Source organism: Seriola dumerili, unplaced genomic scaffold, assembly GCF_002260705.1.
Source record: "Seriola dumerili isolate Sdu_G_001 unplaced genomic scaffold, Sdu_1.0 BDQW01000066.1, whole genome shotgun sequence".
NCBI lineage: Eukaryota > Metazoa > Chordata > Actinopteri > Carangiformes > Carangidae > Seriola > Seriola dumerili.
The window spans coordinates 3641105-3659264 of NW_019174321.1; the positions used below are offsets into that span (position 1 = coordinate 3641105).

The window sequence follows — 18160 nt, forward strand, 5'->3', positions numbered from 1 at the left end:
GTGGAAACATCATAGAGCTTCAGTGAAGATCTGCAACAACAAACACAAAATGTTCTCCCACTAGATTTGAATGAAGTGAGGATAATATAGCCTAAGGGTAAATTTATAGTCGTGTCCTCTTTACATGGACTGAGAGACTGTACTGTCTCCTGGTGGACTGAAGCTGAATTACAGGTCTGAGTCTTGAGGTTGATGTTTAATGGAAACACCACAGATGATAAACCCGTCCCCTCCCTCTGTGTCTATGTCTCTCCAGTCCAGCTTCTCCTCTCAGCTCGCTGACTGAACGACCAGACAGAGGTACGATCCAGCTTCTTCCTCTCAGATCCACGTCGGTTTTTTCTGTCTGGAGTCTGTTGAATCCAACAGCTGTGATGAATGTTAGCTCACAGTGCAGGCCCAGTGTCCTTAACCAGGGGTCATTTATACTTTTATGTTTTTATTATATTTGCTTGTCTTTTTTATGATTTACTTTAGGGCTGCAGTGATGAGATCATCAAGAGAAAGTTAACAGTTGTGAAAATTTAGTGATTCAAGTTTCTCTGATGTGAGAATTTACTTCTTTTCCTGGTCTTACATTATAGTAAATGGATCATCTTTTAGTTTTGGCCAGACAAAAAAAAACAGTAGCAAACAAGAAATGGCAAAAAACAAAACTGGACATTGTCAGTTAATCCAGCTTTAAATATTTCTCTGTTTTTCTTTGAATTACATGTTCATTAAAATAACATGAATGTATTCATCTCTCTGAGGTTTTCGGAGGGCGGACAGTGACGGTAGCTCCTCCCACTTCCTGCAGCCTGCCAGTAAAGCTCCGCCCAACGGGTCTCCCACAAATCATCGCTCTCAGAGCTTTGAGAGCGACAGCAGAGGCCCTGCCCCCCAGCCACTTCCTCGCAGATCATTGGTCAGTTCCTCAAAAACACCTGTTACTTGAAGGGTTTTAGTTTTAACGTTAACTCACAAGATATTTCCGCTTATCTTTGCATCAAAAGTTCAAACCGTTTTCCAATCTGACCAATCATCACTTCATTGTCTGCATCACATAATCCAGAGCCACTAGTTACATTTGCTTTGTCACTAATTGTAATTTCTGATAATTATAAGTATGCAATATTATTACTATTAGTATGAATATTTTCCGAATTATTTTCTACTGGTCCATCAGCCTCGAGGCACAACGAGTCGGCGGGTTCAGGCGCTGTATGACTGCCAGGCCGACCACCACGATGAGCTGAGCTTCTGTGAGGGACAGGTGCTGGTGGTCCTGGGACAGGAGGACTGTGATTGGTGGGTACGTATCGTCGTCCTACTCCTATGGATGGAGAAAATTGAGTAAGGTGGCCTTAGCTGTCCTCTGAGTTAATGTTAATCTGACTCTGACTGTTTAAAGCTCAGTTGGCAGCAGGGTTCATTTCATTGATGAAAACTGTGACAAATAATCAATTTTTTAAAACTTTTTTCATGATGAAAAGTAGCCTTTCAGAACAAAATCTATAAATTAATGAATCACAAAATGAATCGAGGAATGAATAATGGACAAATAACTGAATTAGTAAAGTCTTATGCAGCAACTTTCATCAGTCTGCAAAACCACACACTGTAGCTCCTAACTTCTTGAGTTGTGGCAGAAAACGTGTTTTATGAAGTGACGTTTGACTTTTGACCACCAAATTCTGATCAGTTCATCCTTGAGTCGAAGTGAACGTTTGTACCAAAGGTCGCCAGAGATCATGTTCATGAGGATGGGACAGACAGATGGACGGATAACCAGAAAACATAACGCCTTCGGCCATAGCTGTCGCTGTCACAGGCAATAAAATGACCAAAATGTGACAACGTAAAACCAACGTACATTATTTGTCGAGACTAAAACTAATGCTGAATGAAGATCAGGTGGCAAAAGGTTGGAATCAATGTTCACATTTCTTTAAATCAGGGGTTTTCAAAGTGCTGTCTTTAAGTTTACCCCAGAGAACATGAAAACATGTCTTACTATACAATGACTTTTTTATGTCTCACTATACAATTACTTTTTTTTCCCTTACTATACTATTAGTGCAGCAACTGGAAAAATGCAATGGTGAGGTCGATAACCTCCCAAGGTCACCAGAGCTCAGATATAAATGGCCTCCATGTTGCAAAGTTGTCCCCTGTAGTTCTCTGGCACTAACCGTTGCTTTAAATTTCCTTTAAATACTGAAATGTAAACGTGTGTCTCTGTGTTTGTGTGCAGCACGGTTACGTAGAGGACGAACCAGACCAGAGAGGTTTGTTTCCGTCTTCCTTCGTCCAGCTGCTCTCAGACTGACGTGAACCTGGACCAGGACAGGACCCAACTAGACCCTGGACCAGCACAGATTCAAACCACAACAAAGCCAGGAGAACCAAACCAGAACCAAACTGAATCAGTACTGAGCAGCAGAAGCTGAACCTCTGATCTTGGATGGACCAGGTCAAGCATCTGGTTCACATCATCACAGTCCAGCCACTGTTATCAGCTGAGTTGTCACAGCAACTTATGTTTTCTGTTACCATGGAAATGTTACAGATGACCTTTCAGTGAAGATTCTAGACCAGACTAGATCTTTATGTGGCTCGGGTCATGTGGTAATGTTGCTATGGATACGGCCTTGCACAGACTGATCAGTGATGATTTAAGGTTGATGACAATAATATTATTTATTTATTTATTTAAAATGAAAAGCACACGTCTAACGGCAAGACACTGAAACTACAATCCACTGGACTTTTATTTCGAAGTTCATTTGAACTACATTTTATTTATCTTAATGTATTTAAAGTTATTGATCCTGTGGCAATGCCACCGTACAAGCCGCTTCTGCCCCATTTCAGGCTTCTACTCTTGGAGGGGCAGGACCTGAGAGGGTGCGTCCTTTAATGGACCAGATCCGAGAAGTGACACTGAAGACCAAAGGACAAAAACCAGATGTCTGCTCTATATTCAGGTCAAATCAGCCTTTGTATCAGGATGCTACCTTGTTGACCCATTATCATGGATTTGATCTGTAAACTTGGACTTCAGACGAGGTGAAGCCTGAAATGAGACACATCTGTTGCTTCCAGCTGCCTTTGATGTCCCAAGATATCACAATGCCTCAGTGAGTAAGTGCCACAGTGTATTACTGCCACTATTACAAAAATGTTTGCTTTCTGAGCACAGAAAAAAAAACATCTCCGTTAAACTAGTTACAAATGTCAGTGAGATTTTGAATGAGTTTTTTTTCTTTACTTTTGGAGCAGAACCCCTCTGGTGGCTCTGGTTTCACTTGGACTCACATGATCTAACGAGATAGTGATGTTGTGTTGATAACAAGAAAAGTAATTCAGTATAATGTAAGAATGATAAACATGAAAAATATCTTGCTATAACATGAAAACTGAGCAGATTTTTTTGTCATGGTGGCCGTAAGTACAAACCTTTCTCATCTGGGTTTGATCGTCTCAACTTTTACCTCCAGAGTTTTTAGGACTTTCTTGATAGAAAAAAACCCCTTGAATTCTGTTTCATATTTTTTTTTAATTTTATTTCTTTCAAAGTGACAGCGGTTGATGTTTTCTGTTTTTGCTGAAATGTCACAGTGCTTCCGTCTGTCTGGCATCTATGAATGAATGAACGGATGAATGAACGGATGATCAGTAGGTGTTTGAAGCAAAACTGACATTTGTTTTATCAAACAGAGTCACAGTTTAAACATGATGCGCTGAATTAAAGCTATGGTAACTGAACATATATCGTACTTACATCTTGTTTGGTCAGTGGACGTCACTCCGTTGTAAATTTACAGATCACATACAAACGATTATGATGGAATTACAAGCAGCTGATTGGTTGATTTGAGTTAATCTGTACTTTCCTGTGTCCCTGATGGAAATAATCTCTAAATTTCCAGACTGCAGGGAATCTAAGAAGCACAACTTTGGATTTATACTCACAACAAACTGATTTTTTTTAAAGTGTAAGGAACTAAATCTGTTTACAGCAACTTACAGCCTGCTTGCATCCAGATGTTAAGTCCAGCTTAGGACACTGGAGGACTGCTGCTCTGTCATTTAGTGGCTGAACTCAGGTTTATGGCACATTCAGGCATTCCTCGTCAAATCGTAAAGTAGATCATTTCCGAGTTTACTAGCAGGACGTTTTCCTGGAGAAGCCAGCAAAGTGTTAAATCTCAGCTTTGAATGAAAACTTTTAAAACAAGCAGCAGATGTTTCAAATTAAAACCACAGCTTCTGATGACTCAGCAGTCAGCTTTAAGAGACTACGTGACTTGTTCCAGACAAACAAGATTGAAGTCAAACTACACTGTATACTGCAGCCGAGCTAACGACAGAGCAGCAGGCTCCAGATGATGATTCAGCATTCATGATTATTTATAAGGCCTCAGTTTGCTTCAAACATAGTGCTGGTTGGATCGTCTGACAGTGTCTGAAACCTGCATCCAACAACAGTGACTGGCCAGGTGGGCAGAGGTGTGAAAGTAAGCAGATTTTAAACTTCTCTCTCAAGCTTGACTTTTTATTCCACGTGAACACCACAATAAAAGCACAGTGTTTCTTGGTGTTGAGACTACACTCACACAAAAGAAACAGTTGTTGGAGAGGGTTCTGGGAGGCACTGTGATGCAGCCACGAGGAGACTATGACTACAGGCTTTTTACCCTTTAAAAATGGTTAGAAATATTTTGAAGTCAGACCATATGTTGTACTAACACATTTGTTTGAAGCAGACTGAGATCTTTACTGAGCATCAGTCTTAGGGTGATTTCACACTGGTAGGATTTGTGGGGTAGAGAGAATGCAAGCACAAATTTACAGTCTAAACAAGTCTATCAGCCCTAAAAATGGATGACCATAATGGGATTCAGAATTAAACAAACTCAGTGAAAACATCCTGAAACTCCTCATAGTGCAAACAAAGCCACAAACATTTAGATGACTGTTATTGATAATATGCAACAGTTTTTGTACATTCACAGTACAGGTGTGAAACAGCCCTCAACATGCTGTTATCTCCCTTTAACAGGAAGTCCAGCAGTCAGCTTACTGACTCCTCTGCTACCTGCTGGACTGGTCAGCCTCTCCTCATTCATATGGCTGCTTATTTTTGGTTGGACTTTAGATTTTGTTTCTTTTTTTGAAAGTACATTGCACTGCATCCATGCACAGCCCTCACTCGTAAAGTTACTGATTGTTTGACTTTGTCCTTGTTAAGTTTTACTTAATAAATCTTTAGTTAAAAGTCGTGTGCAGTCTCCTTGTTTTTGTCACTCCCATCAACTGAGCAGTGACTCAGGAGTTACATCAGTCTCTCAAGTGTTCATGAAGTTCAGCAGTCTGCAGCTTTATCACTGAGTCACATCTTTAGCTCTGATCAGTTAGTGTTATTATTTGGCTTTACCACTTAACATGAACTTTGTTAGCTACTGGAGGCAGTAAACTGTCATTAAATGTTGGACTATTCCTGTAAAAATGTATCAAATACTAATAAAGTTTTCCTGTTTTGGGAAATCAGTGATCGTAAGCTGAAAACCTACAGACTGCCGAATCATCATAACCACAGGCTGAGAACCTCACACAGGCTCCTCCCACTTACTGCTTCCAAGAATGGTCAAGACAGTAAGTGATCTTGGTTTAGGTTAAAAAAAAAAAAAAAAAAATGAAAATAACATAAAACTTAAAAACTGTCATCCTGTTTCTGTTTCCAGTCTGGATCCTCTAGATCAGGATGGTTTGCATTAAGATAAGAATAAATGGATGGATTATAAACGATATATATATAAAAAAAAAGTCTTGTAAATGTTTTGACAGATGAGTAACAACATGGTTTCTTCTTCAGGGCAAAGTGCTTTGATAAAAAAAAAAAAAGAAGAGGTTATCCCTGTATAATGTCTATAAAATCCAATGAAAAAAGATATAAAAAGTCTGTGGTTTTTTCCCGCTCAGAGCAAAACTTGTATGGTCGATCCACGCAGTCGTAGATGGCAGGACGGCTTTCTGTGTGAAAAGTGGAGAGTCCCAAAAAAAACAGTCTGTATTTGTTCAAGTTGAGCTGGAACTCATTTAAACCAGCAGGAGTCTGCACAAGGAAGATCTCCGAGCCCCCCCCCCCCAACCAGCTGAAGGTAGCAGGTTTAGCTCCTCCTACCCCCAACAACTCTGTCCACAATTGATCTACATTTCTAAAAATGTCTTGGCCCAACAACAGCCTCAATCCAGCATATCCGGATGATTTATATCAGTCCATTAGTCAGCAGGTCAGTAGGTTAGTCTGCAGGTCAATCAACGGTCAGTCTATTAGTCAGCAGGTCTGTACGTTAGCTTGGAGGTCTGATTGTCAGTCCACTGGTCTGCAGGTCTGTCTGTAGGTTGATAGGTCTGTCAATGAGCAGTCTGTGAGTCTGTCACTAGCTCAGTCTGTAGGTTAGCAGGCCACTTGTGTCACAGGTGCAGACTGATCTTGCCTTCCTTGGCGAGCTGGTGAATGACCTGCGTCTCGAAGTCGGCACTGTGGACGCCGGTCTTCCTGAAGGCTCCGGCGTAGCGATTCTCCTCCCAGTAATGATGCCAGTTCCCCTGCTTGTCGGCACCGTAACCGAACACCGACACCTGAAAACAGACAGACCGGAAGAGATGCCATGACATTCTACAACATAATATACTGTAATGTATGAAGATTTTTAATATGTTACAACCATGTTTCTGTCTGTTTTGTTCTCATAATGTGATGATGCATTTAAGATCAGAGACTGTTTGGAAAACTCCCCTTAGTGATGCATTCAGGGACAGATAAAAAAGAAGAATGTGAATTTGGTTTAATCAAATGTTATATTGAATGTGGGTGTTGGACTCCTCCCACTTACCTTGTCACAGGTATGCAGAGCGAACATGATGGCCAGCATGCCTGTGGAAGGGTAGCGACCATGATGCTCGGTCCAATGATCGTGAACATATTTAAAGAACACCGGGTTCACCACCAGAACCTGCACACACACCATGGTCAAATGTTTTAATGTGTTAGTGCTCAATAGCTCTCACTTCAGTTTTCATGTGTTATTATAAGCATTTGATAAGCACCTGCAACAGTTTGATTTCCTAAGTACAAATAAATCATCTGGAAAAAGCTTAACTAACAGATAAAACTATGTGCTTTGGTGCAAGAATCAAAGTTATTAAAACAAAATATGGAGTGGAGACAAACATTAAAATGAGAACTTAAAAATCTCAAATTAGACTAAAACAGAAACTTTCCCAAAACAAGAAAATAATGAACAAGAATTACATCTTCGCATATGTATAAATTTGTGAGTTATGGCCAAAAACAAATTTTGTGAGGTCACAGTGACTTTTGACCACTAAATTATTATCAGTTCATCCGTGAATCCAATGAGTTTTTGTGCCAAATCTGAACAAATTCCCTCAAGGTGGTTTGATATATCACATTCAAGAGGCCAAAATCATGTTTCGTGAAGTCACAACCTTTGACCATTAAATTCTAATCAGTTCATTTCTGAGTGCAAGTGAATGTTCATGCCATAAAGGCGTTACTGATGTTATGTAAAGGTATAAAAATCCAGAGGGATTGTAAACGATGTGATATAGAGAAAGCATGACTGAGCATTTACTTTACCTTGTCTTTATCAGCCTTCACTCTGTCTTTAACCCTCATGTAGGTCCTGAACAGGCACACAAACAGAGACAACCAAGACAACTTTTAACTTTTATTACTTTTTTATGTTCATTTTATGTCTTTTCTTTTCATGTGAAGCAATTGGTGCAGGTCATTCCTTTGTTGTAAAGCACTTTGTGCGACATTTCTTGTATGAAAGGTGCTATACAAATAAAGTTTATCATTACTATACTATGACTTCTTTGTGCTTTACTGTACTATGACTTCTTTTTGATTTACTATACTATGACTTTTTCTATGCCTTCATATACAATGACTCTTTTATTCCTTACTATACAATGACTATTTTAAGCCTCATCATACTGTGACGTTTTTTGATATTTTTGAGCCTTAATATACTATGATGTTTTTTTGACGATTCATGCCATTATACTATGGCGTTTTTTTTCATTTTTCTGCCATACTTTCTTTTGACGTTTTTTAGCATTTTTATGCATAATTATATCATTTCCTCTCATGCCTTGCCATACTATGACGTTTTTATGACCTTTTATGCCTTAAAATACTATGATGTTTTTTTGACGATTCATGCCATTATACTATGGCGTTTTTTTTCATTTTTCTGCCATACTTTCTTTTGACGTTTTTTAGCATTTTTATGCATAATTATATCATTTCCTCTCATGCCTTGCCATACTATGACGTTTTTATGACCTTTTATGCCTTAAAATACTATGATGTTTTTTTGACATTTTATGCCATACTATACTATGGGGTTTTTTGTCATTTTCCTGCTATACTTTCTTTTGACGTTTTTTGGCATTTTTATGCATAATCATATCATTTCCTCTCATGCCTTGCCATACTATGACGTTTTTATGACCTTTTATGCCTTAATATACTATGATGTTTTTTTGACATTTTATGCCATACTATACTATGGCGTTTTTTGTCATTTTCCTGCTATACTTTCTTTTGACGTTTTTTGGCATTTTTATGCATAATTATATCATTTCCTCTCATGCCTTGTCATAATATGAGGTTTTTATTACCTTTTATGCCTTAAAATACTATGATGTTTTTTTGACATTTTATGCCATACTATACTATGGCGTTTTTTGTCATTTTCCTGCTATACTTTCTTTTGACGTTTTTTGGCATTTTTATGCATAATTATATTATTTCCTCTCATGCCTTGCCATACTATGACGTTTTTATGACCTTTTATGCCTTAATATACTATGATGTTTTTTTGACGATTTATGCCATACTATATACTATGGCGTTTTTTGTCATTTTTCTGCTATACTTTCTTTTGACGTTTTTTGTCATTTTTCTGCATAATTATATTACTTCCTCTCATGCCTTGCCATACTATGACGTTTTTATGACCTTTTATGCCTTAAAATACTATGATGTTTTTTTGACATTTTATGCCATACTATACTCTGGCGTTTTTTGTCATTTTCCTGCTATACTGTCTTTTGACGTTTTTTGGCATTTTCATGCATAATTATATCATTTCCTCTCATGCCTTGTCATAATATGAGGTTTTTATTACCTTTTATGCCTTAAAATACTATGATGTTTTTTTGACATTTTATGCCATACTATACTCTGGCGTTTTTTGTCATTTTCCTGCTATACTGTCTTTTGACGTTTTTTGGCATTTTCATGCATAATTATATCATTTCCTCTCATGCCTTGTCATAATATGAGGTTTTTATTACCTTTTATGCCTTAAAATACTATGATGTTTTTTTGACATTTTATGCCATACTATACTCTGGCGTTTTTTGTCATTTTCCTGCTATACTGTCTTTTGACGTTTTTTGGCATTTTCATGCATAATTATATCATTTCCTCTCATGCCTTGTCATAATATGAGGTTTTTATTACCTTTTATGCCTTAAAATACTATGATGTTTTTTTGACATTTTATGCCATACTATACTATGGCGTTTTTTGTCATTTTCCTGCTATACTGTCTTTTGACGTTTTTTGGCATTTTCATGCATAATTATATCATTTCCTCTCATGCCTTGTCATAATATGAGGTTTTCTTTACCTTTTATGCCTTAGTATACTATGATGTTTTTTGTCATTTTCCTGCTATACTGTCTTTTGACGTTTTTGGGCATTTTTATGCATAATTATATCATTTCCTCTCCTGCCTTGCCATACTATGACGTTTTTATGATGTTTTATGCCATACTATACTCTGGCGTTTTTTGTCATTTTCCTGCTATACTGTCTTTTGACGTTTTTGGGCATTTTTATGCATAATTATATCATTTCCTCTCCTGCCTTGCCATACTATGACGTTTTTATGATGTTTTATGCCATACTATACTCTGGCGTTTTTTGTCATTTTCCTGCTATACTGTCTTTTGACGTTTTTGGGCATTTTTATGCATAATTATATCATTTCCTCTCCTGCCTTGCCATACTATGACGTTTTTATGATGTTTTATGCCATACTATACTCTGGCGTTTTTTGTCATTTTCCTGCTATACTGTCTTTTGACGTTTTTGGGCATTTTTATGCATAATTATATCATTTCCTCTCCTGCCTTGCCATACTATGACGTTTTTATGATGTTTTATGCCATACTATACTCTGGCGTTTTTTGTCATTTTCCTGCTATACTGTCTTTTGACGTTTTTGGGCATTTTTATGCATAATTATATCATTTCCTCTCCTGCCTTGCCATACTATGACGTTTTTATGATGTTTTATGCCATACTATACTCTGGCGTTTTTTGTCATTTTCCTGCTATACTGTCTTTTGACGTTTTTGGGCATTTTTATGCATAATTATATCATTTCCTCTCCTGCCTTGCCATACTATGACGTTTTTATGATGTTTTATGCCATACTATACTCTGGCGTTTTTTGTCATTTTCCTGCTATACTGTCTTTTGACGTTTTTGGGCATTTTTATGCATAATTATATCATTTCCTCTCCTGCCTTGCCATACTATGACGTTTTTATGATGTTTTATGCCATACTATACTCTGGCGTTTTTTGTCATTTTCCTGCTATACTGTCTTTTGACGTTTTTGGGCATTTTTATGCATAATTATATCATTTCCTCTCCTGCCTTGCCATACTATGACGTTTTTATGATGTTTTATGCCATACTATACTCTGGCGTTTTTTGTCATTTTCCTGCTATACTGTCTTTTGACGTTTTTGGGCATTTTTATGCATAATTATATCATTTCCTCTCCTGCCTTGCCATACTATGACGTTTTTATGATGTTTTATGCCATACTATACTCTGGCGTTTTTTGTCATTTTCCTGCTATACTGTCTTTTGACGTTTTTGGGCATTTTTATGCATAATTATATCATTTCCTCTCCTGCCTTGCCATACTATGACGTTTTTATGATGTTTTATGCCATACTATACTCTGGCGTTTTTTGTCATTTTCCTGCTATACTGTCTTTTGACGTTTTTGGGCATTTTTATGCATAATTATATCATTTCCTCTCCTGCCTTGCCATACTATGACGTTTTTATGATGTTTTATGCCATACTATACTCTGGCGTTTTTTGTCATTTTCCTGCTATACTGTCTTTTGACGTTTTTGGGCATTTTTATGCATAATTATATCATTTCCTCTCCTGCCTTGCCATACTATGACGTTTTTATGATGTTTTATGCCATACTATACTCTGGCGTTTTTTGTCATTTTCCTGCTATACTGTCTTTTGACGTTTTTGGGCATTTTTATGCATAATTATATCATTTCCTCTCCTGCCTTGCCATACTATGACGTTTTTATGATGTTTTATGCCATACTATACTCTGGCGTTTTTTGTCATTTTCCTGCTATACTGTCTTTTGACGTTTTTGGGCATTTTTATGCATAATTATATCATTTCCTCTCCTGCCTTGCCATACTATGACGTTTTTATGATGTTTTATGCCATACTATACTCTGGCGTTTTTTGTCATTTTCCTGCTATACTGTCTTTTGACGTTTTTGGGCATTTTTATGCATAATTATATCATTTCCTCTCCTGCCTTGCCATACTATGACGTTTTTATGACCTTTTATGCCTTAATATACTATGATGTTTTTTTGATGATTGATGCCATACTATACTATGGCGTTTTTTGTCATTTTTCTGCCATACTTTCATTTGACGTTTTTTGGCATTTTTACACATAATTATATGATTTCTTCCCATGCCTTGCCATACTATGATGTTTTTCTGACCTTTTATGCCTTAATATACTATGATGTATTTTTGACATTTTATGCCATACTATACTATGGCGTTTTTTGTCTTTTTCCTGCCATACTTTCATTTGACGTTTTTTGGCATTTTTACACATAATTATATGATTTCTTCCCATGCCTTGCCATACTATGATGTTTTTCTGACCTTTTATGCCTTAATATACTATGATGTATTTTTGACATTTTATGCCATACTATACTATGGCGTTTTTTGTCATTTTCCTGCTATACTTTCTTTTGACGTTTTTTGGCATTTTTACACACAATTATATTATTTCTTCTCATGCCTTGCCATACTATGATGTTTTTATGACCTTTTATGCCTTAATATACTATGATGTTTATTTGACATTTTATGCCATACTTTCTTTTGACCTTTTTTGGCATTTTTCTGCATAATTATATCATTTTGACTCATGCCTTGCCATACTATGATGTTGTTATGACCTTTTATGCCTTAATATACTATGATGTTTTTTTGACGATTTATGCCATACTATACTATGGCGTTTTTTATCATTTTTCTACCAGACTTTCTTTTGACGTTTTTTAGCATTTTTCTGCATAATTATATCATTTTGACTCATGCCTTGCCATACTATGACGTTTGTATGACCTTTTATGCCTTAATATACTATGATGTTTTTTTGACATTTTATGCCATACTATACTATGGCGTTTTTTGTCATTTTTCTGCCATACTTTCCTTTGAGGTTTTTTGGCATTTCTATGCATAATTATATAATTTCCTCTCATGCCTTGCCATACTATGATGTTTTTATGACCTTTTATGCCTTAATATACTATGATGTTTTTTTGACATTTTATGCCATACTATACTATGGCGTTTTTTGTCGTTTTTCTGCTATACTTTCCTTTGTTGTTTTTTGGCATTTTTACACATAATTATATTATTTCCTCTCATGCCTTGCCATACTATGATGTTTTTATGACCTTTTATGCCTTAATATACTATGATGTTTTTTTGACATTTTATGCCATACTATACTATGGCGTTTTTTGTCGTTTTTCTGCTATACTTTCCTTTGTTGTTTTTTGGCATTTTTACACATAATTATATTATTTCCTCTCATGCCTTGCCATACTATGATGTTTTTATGACCTTTTATGCCTTAATATACTATGATGTTTTTTTGACATTTTATGCCATACTATACTATGGCGTTTTTTGTCGTTTTTCTGCTATACTTTCCTTTGTTGTTTTTTGGCATTTTTACACATAATTATATTATTTCCTCTCATGCCTTGCCATACTATGATGTTTTTATGACCTTTTATGCCTTAATATACTATGATGTTTTTTTGACATTTTATGCCATACAATACTATGGCGTTTTTTGTCGTTTTTCTGCCATACTTTCCTTTGTTGTTTTTTGGCATTTTTACACATAATTATATTATTTCCTCTCATGCCTTGCCATACTATGACGTTTTTATGACCTTTTATGCCTTAATATACTATGATGTTTTTTTGACATTTTATGCCATACGTTACTTTGAAGCTTTTTGGCATTTTTCTGCCTAATTATATCATTTTGACTCATGCCTTGTCATACTATGATGTTTTTATGACCTTTTATGCCTTAATATACTATGATGTTTTTTTGACATTTTATGCCATACGTTACTTTGAAGCTTTTTGGCATTTTTCTGCCTAATTATATCATTTTGACTCATGCCTTGTCATACTATGATGTTTTTATGACCTTTTATGCCTTAATATACTATGATGTTTTTTTGACATTTTATGCCATACAATACTATGGCGTTTTTTGGCGTTTTTCTGCCATACTTTCCTTTGTTGTTTTTTGGCATTTTTACACATAATTATATTATTTCCTCTCATGCCTTGCCATACTATGACGTTTTTATGACCTTTTATGCCTTAATATACTATGATGTTTTTTTGACATTTTATGCCATACGTTACTTTGAAGCTTTTTGGCATTTTTCTGCCTTAATATAATATCTCCTGTGATGCCTTACCATATACTATGAAGTTTTTATGACCTTTTATGACTCAATATACTATGATGTTTTTTTGATGTTTTATGCCATACTATACTATGACGTTTTTCTGCTTTTTCTGCCATACTTCACCGTGATGTTTTTTGGCATTCTTATGCCATATTATCCTTTGATGTTTTTTGGCATTTTTATGCCTAATCATATTATTTTCTTCTCATACCTTGCCATACTATGACGTTTTTATGACCTTTTATGCCTTAATATACTATGATGTTTTTTGGCATTTTTCTGTCTTACTATACTATCTCCTTTGATGCCTGACCATACTATGACTATATTATGACGTTTTATGCCTTAATATACTATGATGTACTTTTGACGTTTTATGTCATACTTTACTATGACTTTTTATGCCTTACTACACTATGACTTTTTCCAAACTTACACCCTTGTCTACATGTATAAATTCACATTTTGTTCTCAATATCTATTTGTACATAAGCATATAAACATGCATATTATCTGTGTATATGACTGTCAATATACTGTGCAGGTAAACAGACTAATCTTACTTTTATTTACATGATAGGTGTACTTGTTATTTCTAATATATGTATATATGTAAATATTTGAGTGCAGAAATACACATTTCAAGCCATGAGGAATGGATTTATGTACTGTATGTTTACATTTGAATACTGTCCAGTAAATAGTAAAACTATTTTCATGCATAATACGTGTATATAAAAGTTTCATTTTTTCTACTTTACTGCATGTAAATATATATGTTTTGCATATATACATAATTTTATACATATGGAGAATTTTGAATAGATTAGATTAGATTAGAATTAGATTTTGTGATGATTTTGTATGTCATTGTCGTACATTTTGATCTGGCCAGTGGACAGCGCGCTGGTCAGCCACTCCAGATCTCTTAGCTTGAACGGCAGCAGGACAAGGCTGACTCCTCGTGCAACATCTACTGCGCTCTCCGGGTAAAGAAAGTGATGTGTAGTCCGATTCCCAACATCTTTCTCAAACCCTCGAGTCACCGCCTTATTCATCCTGAGCAGGAAGAAGATGAGGTGAGTAAGATGAAGAGAAGGGGTAAGACTTGCCTGTGTTTGTATGTGTATATATACGCACCGGATAACGGAGCTGTGGGAGTCGATTAGATTGCCGTGTCCGGACTGTCGCAGGTTGCCAGAGTTGCCGACCACCGCACAGCTACGGCAAAGTGAGGGGAGGGGCCTTAAGTCCACAGTGGGTGGGGAAATGACCTGGAACATCTTCGACATCACCTCCTCTAGAGTCTGGTCATTACCGGACCGTTGAAGACCCTGTGGAGGAGTGGAGCATATCACATTATTTTATATTGTTTTGACATTATTAAGCTTTATATTAGTAAGCTGCAAGTCTGGCTCCATCAAAAGCTCCCAAAGCATTAATTCTTCTTTTGTTTTTATTTTTTGGTGTTTTAGACGTAGGTCTGACCAATCAAGATCTATGAAGATGTCACTTTTAGTTCTGGTAAACTGTGTTGGACATTTTTCACTATTTTCTGACTTTTTTTTTTTTTTAAAGACTGCCTGGTTAATTGATCCATTATGAAAGTAAATGTCAGATTAATTCATTATGAAAATAATTGGGCAAGTACATTTTTTACAGTTACAGTGTAGCTACAACATGCTGTTGTGATTTGTTTTAGCTCAATCAGATACACACACACACACACACACACACACACACACACACACACACACACACACACACACACACACACACACACACACACACACAGCATATACAGTATACTGCATACTGTAGATCAGACTGATGTTAGCAGCATCACCACCCCCTCCTTTTAATCTGCTAATGGTTTCTGCTGCAGGACTTAATCTATAAATGCAGGAAAAAGACTCAGACGTTCGTCTCCAGACTGCTGACAGCTTCCACAAAGACAAATTTAAGACATCTTACATTTCAGTTTTTATAAAAACAGATCTTCATTAAAGGTCCTGACAATTTATTGAAACTCACTGTATGGACATCATGCAGTATATTACACATCCTTCTTTGGCCATCTAATATGTTCTCAATTTTCTCATCAATTCAAAGCTATCAGGTCACTTCCAGAGTGCCTGTAAATATTTTCTGGAATAGGACTTACACTTGATCACCTTTTTACGATTATCAGTTACTAAAGATCTTTTGTGTGATTTACTTAACTGTTAATGTAAATTATCCATAGTGATATCATGATTATCTGCAGTTTAATCAATGACTGTGGAATAAAATGATGTTAGTACAAGAACTGGTAGAATAAGTGTATAATGATTTAATCTGACAGTGATTTGAGTTGCTTCTCAGTACTTGCAGGAAAGCTGCTCTGCATAATAAAATCTCACAATCTGCCTACAATCTGATTTGCTTTATGTAGATTGATTGATTTGCAAAAAGTTTAACAGCTCTACATTTGTAAATTGTTTCATTAATTGTAGTGAATTAGGGCACAGTAAAAAATGTGTAAAGCTTGGACCAAAACACTGGCCCAAATAATGACTTTTTCTTTGAAGGCCAAACTTTATAGCAGGTAACATGTTCACATAAGCAGATAGTAGCCTGGACTGAGCTAATAAAATTATCCTTTTTCATCCAACTTCACTTTTTAAATCAGATTTCAAATCTCAGACTGATAAAATGGCTCAGGCAGGTTTATATTTTGTACGTTCTAAAATAGGAACAGAACCAGTAATATCATTAGAAACTGCACTGTTCCAATATTTTGTCCTTACCAGCCACCACCTGAGTGCGTCAGGGTCAAAGTTCTTATTGGTGTCTCGGAGGATGGGCTGCTGTTTGGGGTCGTAGCGTAGGCTGAACCAGCTTGATGACCCCATGTCTGAAATACAGGAATCGGAACAACCACAAGACCTGAAAGAGGATGACACAGTGGAGTCAGACGGACACAGAGAGGGGAATCATGAGATACACAAGAGTCTGTGACCTCCTGCGTGTTACCTCGGGTCATGCTGGGAGTTGTCTACAGGCTCCTCCCCCTCAGACTCAGGCTGGGTCGTGATGGGAGGAGGGGGTGTCTCAGGGGGATCAGGGGTCAGGTCAGCAGGAGGTGCTGTGACTTCAACCACTGCAAACACAAACAGAGAGTTAGAGAAGAGTGCATCATGGGAGACTGTTGACATCTTTATGGTAGAATCACATCACTACTACTTCTGCTACTGCTGTTATACTACAACAACAACACCAACAACTACTCAAGGCTGGATTACCACCCAGGTGAAGCAGGTGTAACTACACCCTCAAATTCAGGTTGTACCCCGTCTCCAAGCATATTAAATAAAAAATGCATCAGAGGAGTGAGGGACCAGCAAGTGTAGCCTGGCTACGTAGTAGGTGAGACAGAGTGTCTGGGGACACAGGGAAGACTGACAAACCACTGCTCAATGTAGCATGAATATAAACCTGGTGGTCAGAGCTAATAAGCCATGAGCAGCTACTGTCAGACTGTTTAACTCTGCTGGCAGTCTGGTGGAGCCTTGACAGAAATTAGAGTCACATTTATGGTGCTGTACCTGTGGAGTCATTGTGTGGATAGCTGTATTATAGCTGAGCTGGTAGCTCTACTATGAGAGGCTCTCCAGTGTATGTGTGCATCTGTTATTGTAACAATAATCTAAGTGATTATATGTACGACACAGAACAGAAAGTCTCCTCCAGTGATGACGATGACATCAGCTCCTTACCTGTCTCCCTGCTGGCGGGCTTGGCCCGGATGGTGGGTGGGGATAATGACAGAGGCAGGAAATGTCTCCTCTGGATGCTCTGACTGGCGAGCATGAGGAAGAGGATGGCGGCGATCACCACAGCAACGCACAGCTTCCTCCTCAACAACATGGCTGGACGGACAGTGGGTGGGCAACAACAGGAGGAAGGATGTGTTGTTGAGAAGTCAATCAGCCGTTCATTCTGCTATGTCAGCATAGTTAGACTGTGTCATCTGCACATTTTCCTCTGTTCTGTCGTCTCTCCACTCGGCTTTATCTCCATGGAGCCTGAGACTTGTGCACAACGCCGCTTTCTTATTGGTGGAGACGGGATCTGTGTTCACACCTGAGTCAGACAGAGAGACACAGCAACATCAGCTTCATCAATAATAAACTTGTTTTCTCTTTTATAACAAACTAATCATCTATTAAACTAATTAGCCATCCCAAAATATTTATAAAACACAAACTAACTG

The 18160-nt window shown here is 37.1% G+C and overlaps 1 protein-coding gene across 4 annotated transcripts in view; it reads right to left on the bottom strand.

Moving 5' to 3' along the window:
• Positions 1 to 3532: 3532 nt before the first annotated feature.
• The window catches only part of LOC111219521 (CMP-N-acetylneuraminate-beta-galactosamide-alpha-2,3-sialyltransferase 2-like), a 31106-nt gene continuing 16478 nt past the window's right edge, over positions 3533 to 18160 (bottom strand). For 3 of the 4 annotated variants that reach the window (XM_022742220.1, XM_022742219.1, XM_022742221.1), the window contains 8 exons: positions 17664 to 18030; positions 16921 to 17047; positions 16695 to 16833; positions 15046 to 15239; positions 14785 to 14964; positions 7652 to 7697; positions 6885 to 7004; positions 3533 to 6630 (listed from right to left, as the gene is read on the bottom strand). In XM_022742220.1, coding sequence (XP_022597941.1) covers positions 6463 to 6630; positions 6885 to 7004; positions 7652 to 7697; positions 14785 to 14964; positions 15046 to 15239; positions 16695 to 16833; positions 16921 to 17047; positions 17664 to 17814 — 1125 coding nt within the window. In that variant the 5' untranslated portion in view covers positions 17815 to 18030 and the 3' untranslated portion in view covers positions 3533 to 6462. The remainder of the gene's footprint in view (positions 6631 to 6884; positions 7005 to 7651; positions 7698 to 14784; positions 14965 to 15045; positions 15240 to 16694; positions 16834 to 16920; positions 17048 to 17663; positions 18031 to 18160) is intronic. The other variant, XM_022742222.1, reaches the window with a different exon arrangement.